Here is a 10,612-nt window from a genome sequence, read left to right as displayed (position 1 = left end):
TGTTAAGGATGGTCCTGGTACAACAGTAGCTCTTAAAAACACAAAAACAAGCCAGACCACAATTCTTTTCCTGGGGAATTGACAACTCCATTAGCATCTCCATGCCAGTCTCAAGCAAATCCTCCCTCCTGATGGAAAGGTTTTTTAAAAATTGCCTGTGCCTTATTGAGGCTTTCAGCTTAGACTTTGAGTGCTTTGTTCAGCCTTAGACATGAGGAGTGAACATCAGAGACGGTTAACTCTGTCTGGTGCCTTTAGATTTTACACTGTCAGATGACTCTGTAGCCCAGCTATTCCCCAGCATGATAGTGGCCTGCGGCATAATGTTTTTGTTGACATATGGCCAATGAGAACAATGGGTTTGGTAAATGCCTTTATTGGCTACCGGGTGCAGGTCTACTGCTTGGTTGACCCTTGGGCACAAAGGCAGGTCAGGTGTTGAGGGATGATTTGCAGGAGACCCAATGTTGTTGTTGTTGCTGCTGCTGCTGCTGCTAAGAGTGCGGCTAAGATGTGGCTCAGTGCTGGACACGGCGGATGGATTGGATCTGGTTGGTATGGGCCTGGGTGCTGTAGTCACTGTACTTCTTGTATTCACCATTCTGTCTGTCCCGCTCCAGGACATATTGGTAGCCTCGGTAGCCTGGATACTGATAGGCAACCCACCTATGGGATAAAGCAGAATATTGGTAAGGTAAATGTGGGAAAGGACCTTGTAGCAACCAAGACTAACCAAGATAATAAAGTTGGTAGCATATGCTTTCATGAACTAAGTCTATTGCCAAAATAAGTAGTTCCACCATCCCCCAGCAATGTTCCTCCACTGGAAATGTGATAGGGCAAACCTTCCAATTCTCAATCCAAGAGTGAGAAATCCTTAGCCTTCCTAGGGACCTTTCACACTGCAAAATCATAACATGTTGGTTCCACTTTAACCAGAATCTTGGGATTTGTAGTTTAAGGAGAATCATTTAGAATCCTCATCCAGTGAGCTTCTCTGGTTCCTCTGAGCAAACTGCAAGTCCCAGGATTCCATAGATTGCAGGTATAAGAGTTAAATCGTAACACTATGGTTCACTCTGTTCTGCATGTCAATACAAAGTCACTTCTCCACCCTTGTTGGGATTAGGGGCACATGACTCACACAATAAGAGAAAACCCCAAAATAAAGAAATTGCTATTTTCAAAAAACCCCTGAGAGAACTCCTCTCTAGAAATTTCTAGGGCTTTTAGCACAATTCTATGGTCAACTTTCACTAGAAGCCAAGTACAGAGTTGCATTAGGGGATTTGGGGCCCATCCACACAGTCACCTAACCCAGAATATCAAGGCAGAAAATCCCACAATATCTGCTTTGAACTGTGTTGTCTGAGTCCACACAGCCATATATTCCAGTTTAAAGCAGATAATGTGGGGTTTTATTCAGCTGTCTGGAAGGGTCCCTAGTTTCCTAGAAAGGAGTTTTCTCCAGAAATCTTTTGGTCATCCAGAATGACTGGAGTAGGTTGACCATAGAATCACACCAGAGAGATTCTAGAGAGAACATTTAAATCAAATGGGTGAAATATCAAATCCACAAAAGTCAAATGTTTAAATGTGGAGGGATGGTTGTGCTTAGAAGGATATATATATGGGAAAGGTCTTCCACTGAAATGGCAGTGGGACCTTACAGGCGGGAATGAGGGACTTCCAGTTTACTCCTAGCCCGGAGGGGCATCACTTACGCTCCAGAGTTGACTTTGACAGAGCCCACTTCCTTGTTGCCCCAGCCCATGGCCTGCAAGGATGGATAGTCATCGCTGAGCTCAAACTTGCGTCCTTGGAAATTCTCTGCCTCATAGAGGGTCACTTTGCTGTCACTGTGGTTCTGCAGGATAAAGAAGAGGGTGGCTCAGGCTGGGATTATCACAGGTAAAGTTCATTTTCTTCTTTCCTTCCATCTAGCAGTGCAGTGGTACACGAAAGACTCCCATGCTCCATCCGTAAAGGCAATCCAAAAATACAAGCAATTACTTTGATCCATATCAACAAAAGAGTTACGCAGTTTCCACTGTGGACCTTCATTGCCCATTCAGCTGTCTCTTTTGCACGACAACTGGGGTGGATTGTAATAATATGGGATTGCTAGTGTAGAAACACTGGGAAAACCAATCCTTCCAATTTAGCTACTGTGCAAACTGAAGAAAAGTACAGAGGCCACTAGGGATTTTGAGATTGAGAAGAAAGAGAAAAAGATTGCAATTTGTGCTAATCCACAAGTCCTGTGCTCCAACTCTGCAAGCCTTGACTCCACTATACCTTTTACTTAATCTTAAACCTGAATAGTCAGAATCCCTCACCTTAAAATATTCCTGTATATGCAGTCTCTAGTCCCACATTGTATTATGTAAAACAAAAAAGAAAAAAAAAAAAACACCCCAAGCTTTTAATGTGAACTAGGAGGATTATAAAGGCAAATTCCTGTCCTTGGAGATTTCTAGGAGCAGCAATTCATTTTTTCCCCCACATTTTTTTCCAAGTTGGTAAAATAGCTGGACTGGGCACCTGGGAAGAATCCAGGGGCTACAGAAACAATCCTGGGCACTCCCTGATTTCCATCCCATCCCATCAGGCCATGGTCCTCAACCTATGGGTCCCCAGATGTTTTGGCCTACAACTCCCAGAAATCCCAGCCAGTTTACCAGCTGGATTGTTGTAAGTTTTTTGGGCTGTATGGTCATGTTCCAGATGCATTCTCTCCTGACATTTGGCCTGCATCTATGGCAGGTATCCTCAGAGGTTGTGAGGAAGCCTGCCATAGATGCAGGTGAAATGTCAGGAGAGACTGCTTCTGGAATATGGCCACACAGCCTGAAAAACTTACAGCAACCCAGTGATTCCAGCCATGAAAGCCTTCGACAATACAGTTACCAGCTGTTAGGATTTCTTGGAGGCCAAAACATCTGGAGACCCACAGGTTGAGAACCACTGCCATAGGGGGAAAGCCAAGTAATGCACCAGAACAGACTGCATATTTCCCACTCTTAACTTTTACCGCTTTCTTATTTCCTTCCCACTATTGATACTGTTTGTTAGACTGCACGTTGCTTGAGGTAGGAACAAATCTTTGTCCTAACACTCTCTAAAACTACCATCCATATTGATGAAACTAAATAAATTGCTTGTAGCAGTAACAGTATAGTGGTCTTATTTTCCTTGATCTATGTGCCACATTCAGTCTGGCATAAATTCCCCATCACACAGACTTCCTTTGTATTTCACTTGACTGTTGATTTGTATGTTGCTACTAAACAGCGAGAGAGAGTGGCTATTTTTATGGGGTGCTAGTTGTTGGTATCTGACAATGTGACCCACAGCAAACAGAGAAAACGTCAAACTATGCAGGACATTTGGTTTAAAAATTGCATCTTTTGAGGTGGTCAGTATTTATACGTTCCCAATCTTTAACTCAAGGGGTTAAATAGAAAATGGGCACAGCTGCATTTCCCCCGCCCCACCGGTTCCATCACCCATCCCTGCAGCCTGCACTCTGCCAAGTGATCCTGCCAGGCAGGAGTGAGATGGTATCTCACACCCCTTTATTAAAAGTGCGGTCCTAATCTGACTGGCTGTTATTAAAGCCCAGAGATGGGGACGTGCAGAGATTTTTAAAACCCTGGTTAGGAACGGAAGCGGCTGCTCTTGAGATGGAACGATAGTCTCTACCGGCTATAGTCTGTTTGCAATGAGCACTGTGCCTTCTGTCCAGAAAGTATGGTTGATGCTTGAAAACTCTCTTCCTCCTGCCTCCTTTTGAATTCCCCTTGACTGGCACCCCTCCCAATACTGTCTGTTTCTTTGTATATGGTAGATTTTAACAATAGATCCTGGTTGTACATTTTTGTTGCTGCTGGTTGCAATGGGTTTTCCCTACTGCTTATGCTCACCCAAAGGCAAAAGGTCAGGCTTACCCTTTCCTTCCCAAAACTGGGCTCTCTCCCCCCCCCCCCCAAAGGGTTGCATTTCCCAATATGATAGTGTGGGTGATGGGAGTTTCAGGTCAAAACATATAGAAGGCACTATCCTGGGAAAGACTATTCTAGAGAGTGTTAAGGTACCAATGATGCAGAAGTAGCCACTGTTCATCTACCTCTCTCTTTCTCGTGGTCCTTCTACCTCCAGCTTTAAAATTATAAGCAGAACTGTACACTTGCCCTTCTGCATGCTAGATTTGTCTTAAGATATGAATAAAGTCATTGGTCTTAGAAACTAATCAAAGGGGAGAATTTAGGAAGAATGACAACCCCCCTGTTATGCCAACTGCACTGGCTGCCAGTCTGCTACCAAGCACAATTCAAAGTGCCTATAAAGCCCTAAACCAGGGGTCCTCAAACTTTTTAAACAGAGGGCCAAGTCACAGTCCCTCAAACTGTTGGAGGGCCGAATTATAATTTGAGAAAAAAGCATGAATGAATTCTGCACACTGCACATATCTTATTTGTAGTGCAAAAACACTTAAAATACAATAATTAAAACGAAGAACAATTTTAACAAATATAAACTTATTAGTATTTCAATGGGAAGTGTGAGCCTGCTTTTGGCTGATGAGATAGTATTGTTGTTGTTGTGTGCTTTCAAGTCGTTTCAGACTTAGGTTGACCCCGAGTGAGGGCCGGGTAAATGACCTTGGAGGGCCGCATCCGGCCCCCGGGCCTTAGTTTGAGGACCCCTGCCCTAAACGATTGTGTCCCAGCTTGCTTGTCTGAATGTATCTCTCTCTACAAACCACCTTGAAGATTAAGATCTTCTGGGGAGGCCCTGCTCACAGTCCCACCTACTTCGCAGGCATTACTGGTGGGGAGAGGGCCTTCTCAGTGGTGTGGAACTCCCTCACCAGCTAATCAAATCAGATCAGTTCTCTCCCCCCTGACCTTTAGAAAGAAACTAAAAATGTGCCTGTGGGACCAAGCCTTCAGACAGTAAATTCAGTACAATAAGTGATACGGAATAAGTGCAATTACAAACAGAATGGCTCCTGGACTATAATTTTGGATTTTGTGATTTAAATAATTGGTTTTTAATGCATAGAGGGTTTTTTCTTAGCTTTTATGGTTTAATGTGTTTGCTTATTGTTTTACATGCTTGTTTATACGGCATTGAATTATTGCCAATTTGTAAACTGCTCTGAGTCTTCTTCAGGATGAGAAGGGTGGGATATAAATGTAGTAAGTAAATAAATATGTCAGAGGGGAAGAAATACTCAGGGTATTTCGCTATGAAGATTTTTTGAGTGACTTAAAAGCTCTGCATAACTCAGAAGTTTGCTTTTTTCTGTATTGACAGCAATTCATGTAATAAAAGATGTCTCCTTGTCCTATTATCCATCTTTAGGATGTGAGCTTGTCAGAAACCCTGTAAATTTTATTTTAGCTTAGCTTATGTCACTCCTTCTGGCAATTTCACAATAGTCATTTTTATCTTTGCCAAAATAATATATAGCCACCACATTTATTGTAGACAGCAAAAGAAATGACTGTAGTATGTTCTATGAGTGCCTTTAGTCGTTTTTAAGGCAATAGTGATTGATCATAAAAATAGGGCATTTCCCCCCACTGTCCTCCACTATTATTGGGTTCTCGTAGATTGTTTTGTGTCTCCCTGTTACTTTGTGCTCTATGGAAGATCCAGTGGGGAACCTGTCTGCATTTTGGGGCCCCTTTTAAATATTGTAAATAGTCAGAATAACCAGGCTAAACTCACAGCACACTTGATGGTACGGAAGGAGAGCAGGTACTCAGTTCTGTAGCCGCTGTTCCCACTCCAGGCCTCCCAGCGAGGGTAGTCGCCTTTCTCCAGGATGAACTGTTGTCCTTGGTATTCGGGGTACTCATACCCCACCCAGCTGTGGACCAAGAAGGATTCGGGGAGAGAGGGAGAAAGAAGGTGGGAGGGAAGCTGGGAAATATTACTTTTAAAAAGCAACTCATTCTCATTACTCGTGTTTAAAACGTCATTTGCTGTTGTTACTTCTTCTAATGTTAAACAAACACCTAAGTACCATGATGTATTGCTTGTTACAATTATTTTTAATTGTTTCTACTGTCTTGGGCAAAGCCTTGACACTGAGAATAAAATGGCATGACTCCAGAGGGGAGGGTCCCTTCATTTGTCTCTACAAAAAATAAAGTAATGTTAAAAAGGATCTAAGTGTATATTTGTTGTCACACAATAAAGAGACGTCATTTGCACATATCTTGTTAACAAAAAAGGAGTAACATGTTATCGGTAACTGTGTTACTTATAGCTTATTATGATTATAACCCATTATTCTCAAACCCTGGATGTGAGTATCTACAATTCCTTAAACCAACATGGCATTTTGCCCAGACCTCTGAAAATCAGTGGGGCAAAAGACTGGCCAAATCCCAGCTGGAGTGCCTGCACCCCGTCACCACTCCTATGCTCCCTTCCAAACATTAAATAATGTTTTTGGTAGATTTCTTTTCAAACCAGTTTTGAACATATTTAATGGAATGGGCATTTGGAATACCTTTCCTTTATGGACACCAATAGGGATTCTCTGATCAAAACCCTACAATCAGAGGTGGTCTTAGGTAATTTTCAACAGTAAGCAAACAGTATTTTGCCCCCTCCCCCCAATCAATCACTGATATATATTTTCTGTTCATCGTGGGAGTTCTGTGTGCCATATTTGGTTCAATTCCATCATTGGTGGAGTTCAGAATGCTCTTTGATTGTAGGTGAACTATACATCCCAGTAACTACAACTCGCATATGTCAAGGTCTATTTTCCCCCAAGAGTGCCTCAAGAGCAAAATCAACTATACTGCAAATGCTTACTTTACATAATGGGTTGAGCCGCCCCTGCCTACAATGCCCATCAAGATTTTCATGGACTCCACTAGATTTTAATGAGAAATCCTCTCTGAACAGCTATTCTATGATTGGTAGGGGGTGGAGACAATGCCCTATAGCCAAACATAGACTGATAGCATATTTCACCCAGATCCACCAGGGTCCTCTGGACATCTCTGATAACTGATTTCAGTGTTTATGTATGTTTATAATTTATTTTATGTCCCGGCATTGAATGTGTGCCGTTTATATGTTGTGCTCCACCCTTCGGGGTGAGAGGGGTGGAACATAAATGTTTCAAATAAATAAATAAATAAATAATTTCAATAGATGGACAGAGCCAAATGCATCTTTGATCCCACACATTCTCTACCAGGCACAGAATTGCTACTCAGGGGGTGTTATTTTGCCCAAAATGTGACTCCGGTCATTGTGGATAGTAAAAGAGAATGCCAACCTCTGTAATGATCAAAAAAGGCATAAAGTGGATTTACCTTGCGTATGTCACTAACAGAATGCTGGCCACTGAGTGCTGCCACATCCAGAGCCTGACAAATTGTTCTGTATCTTTTCAAAGTCAGACAGAAGAGAAAATCTGCAATGGCATAGTGATGGAAATAGCCACACAGAATGAAAACCTCTCCCCCACCCCACCTTTTGTTAGAAGTCACCTTCTACAAAATCAGAATGTTGGTCCTTTAAAACCAGCATTATTAATCCTGAGTGATGGAAAGCTTTGCAGGCTTTTTGGATCATTGCCTCTTAGAGCCATTTCACACAGACATATAACCCAGAATATCATGGTAGAAAATCCCACATTATCTGGTTTGAACTGGGTTATCTGAGTCCACACTCAGATAATTTGGGATTTTCCCCCTTGATATTCTGGGTTATAGGGCTCTATGGAAGGGCTCTTAGATAGAAGTTTTCTTCCTTTTAGCATGCGCCCAGTACAGAGCCGGGATGGCGTCTGCAGGAGTCCATCATGTAGCATAGGGATCCTTCTGGCAGGGCTCCATTGGGCTCCTTCCTGGCAGCATGCTAAAAGGAAGAAAAGAGGATACCGGTGACTACGCATGTCTTCATTGAAGAAGCCAGGGACAGCATGCAAAGAAGCTGGGGACAGCTGTGAAACATCAAGAGATGGCAGCCCACAACCAACTATGGTAAGGTGACGAAGCTTAGCACTGGCCCACAATTTCACCCCCTGTCCCCTGGCTTCTGGACCTCCATCTGATGAAGTCCTTAGACTATTTCATTGGAGATGCCAAGGACTGGCACTCTCTGAATGCAAAATATGTGCTCCGTTATTCTTCCCCTGCTAGAGCTGTTGTAAAGACATTTAAGCAAGTCTGTTTTTGGTAATAATAGAAGGTGCGCAACAGACAGCTTATATTTTGTGATATTGCAAATTCGGAAGCAATACAACTCCCATATCATTAGGTAATGCATTCCCAGATTTTGGGCAAACCATTTTCCCCATCAATGAATACAAAATAATTTGTTACTTGGTCTTTCCAACATAAAAAATTGCTCTTTTTTTGCAGTTTATTTCACTTATAATACCCTCTGTAAAGCTATTATTTGCTATGGGCAAATCCAGGACACAGAACAGCAGCATTTACTGCTGTTTTGTATCTCCCTACCAGAAGCACTTACGGGCCATTTTCCACTTTAATGGAACGGATCTTGCGGAAGCCACGCTCCATGATGCTGGGACACTCCATCAGGAATTCACATCGCTTCCCCTGGAAGTTTTCTTCCTCCCAAACGGTGATCTTGAATTGACCCAGGGTCTCCATGTGCTGGCTGGTTATAGATACCTTTCCTGCTGTAGAAATGTGAAACGATTTAACGCTGATTTTCTTGGGCATCTGCCATGGGATCAGATCACATCCTTTCTGTTCTGGCAATGGGCAATCAAGGATTTGCTATCATCTTCTAATAGCATCAAATGCATACTAAACTACACTGAGAAACACTGAACAGAGAAGTGGCCATGGAGAAAAGATGATGGTCCACCTGTAAACCCAACCATTTGGGAAGGCGCTCAAATAATCACTTTACTGTTTTACACAATATAGAAAAGGATTTACACATTTCTCCCCAATTGTATAATTTACTTCAACTGCCACATCTCCAGAACTAGTTTGAACAACAGAATATCACTATTTGTTTGCTAATCTTGCTAAACAGAGGTTGGGTTCACATAAATGGGATCTAAGAGTGAGCTGACATCAAGAAATGGGTGCCTGGTAGATAGATAGTTTTCCACATCGTCCTTAATTAATTGACTGGTTGAGGTGATGGGACTTGACATTCAAACCAGTTGGAGGACATCACATTGGAAGAAACATGACTCCCATGATGTCAGGGATGCTGTAGTCACGAGCAGGCACATGAACATGCACATCTACAACTATTAGGATAGCCTACCCTTTAAGAAAGCAAGTTTATCAACATTATTAGAGGGCAGCAAAGAGTAAACTATATAAAATGTAGCTACAAGAAGAGTATCAGTTTGGATTTTTTGAATTCAGACACCAAGAATATCTTGAGCAATGACATTTTTCTTAAGTCCCAGTCCCTCTTTTAAATGTAGTTTTGGTCAGCACTGGAAAGGATACCATAAGATTATGGATCCCAAGAGCAGCAATTTGTTATTATATCTCAGGCTATTGGGATGGGAACACTTCCACTTGCAGAAAAAGCATTTACACGTAGAAAACTTCCTTATCTATTTTCTATACACACATGTGTGCCAGAAGAGCATCAGTAGAATTGTATTGTGGCCTCAAACCAGTGCATCTGTATATATATATACATGCACACACATACTGTGTTTTGATTCTTTTACATGTCTGTCAATATATTTTCTAATTGACCCTTGACCAAAAAACCTGGGGGGGGGGGGAGACCTACTGAAAAATGGGTAATATATAGAAGAGGTAGATAGGATTGAAGTCCCATCTCACCTAACTTTATATCAAAATCTCAACAGCCATCAATGAATATAGTCTAGACCAGAGTATGTCAGAAGCAAAATGAAGATGGTGCAGAAAACATGGTTCTAGAGCCAACCTCTTCAAATGACTCACGAAAGGAATCCAAGCTAATACAGGATCACACCTGGGGATGTCCTATTGCTGCCATTTTTGCCAGCCGACCCAGCAACAGTGGGCTTAAAGCCCTCATAGACCAATCCCTCCCCAATCTGTTGGACAACACCAAGGGAAGCTTGGTCCTCCTCAAAATACCAGGGCACCACAGGACCAGCTAAGCGCCCAGGGGATATAGTGATAGAGCGGTTGAGGGCAAGGGATGGGGGGGCTGGTACTTACTTGGTTGGCAGGGCACAGAGGCAAGAGTGGTGCTGCTGGGCTTGGGGTCTTGGCATCATTATATAGCCTGGCTTGGCCAAGTGTCCAGCGGGTGTGTGCAAAGTGGTTGCGCTGAGTCAGCAGTGCCAAGCTGCGGGAGGAGAAGCAGTCCGGTCCCTGTCTGCGCTGTCCATTCCTCTTAGCCATCCCAGTGAGATGCCGCTCCTCTCTCCAGGCCAACAATAGGGAACGGGACATGTTTGCTTAGTAGCCGAGGAACACAAAAGATAAAGGCCCTGACATGCCATTTTCTTTTCACCCTCAGAACAATGCCCCAGCTCAGCCAGAGGATTAAGAACATAGTCCGTTCCCAGGGCATTGCACGGGAGAGCCTGGCAGCTGTACCATGGGGCAAAGGCAAAGCTGCCCCTGGCGCC

General features: G+C 43.0%; 1 protein-coding gene across 1 annotated transcript; it reads right to left on the bottom strand.

Annotated features, from left to right (window-relative positions):
- Positions 1-360: 360 nt before the first annotated feature.
- On the bottom strand, positions 361-10,240 carry CRYBA2 (crystallin beta A2). The gene is made up of 5 exons (XM_060754966.2): positions 10,197-10,240; positions 8,515-8,686; positions 5,740-5,881; positions 1,725-1,867; positions 361-666 (listed from the first exon to the last, which is right to left on the bottom strand). The coding sequence occupies exons 2-5, from the start codon at positions 8,655-8,657 to the stop codon at positions 519-521; spliced, it is 576 nt and encodes a 191-aa protein (XP_060610949.1). The 5' UTR covers positions 8,658-8,686; positions 10,197-10,240; the 3' UTR covers positions 361-518.
- Between the last annotated feature and the right edge of the window lie 372 nt (positions 10,241-10,612).

The sequence above is a fragment of the Anolis sagrei genome, chromosome 1, assembly GCF_037176765.1.
Source record: "Anolis sagrei isolate rAnoSag1 chromosome 1, rAnoSag1.mat, whole genome shotgun sequence".
NCBI classification, from domain to species: domain Eukaryota; kingdom Metazoa; phylum Chordata; class Lepidosauria; order Squamata; family Dactyloidae; genus Anolis; species Anolis sagrei.
Note: the sequence above shows the minus strand (reverse complement) of the source record. Positions and strands in the feature narration are given on the sequence as shown.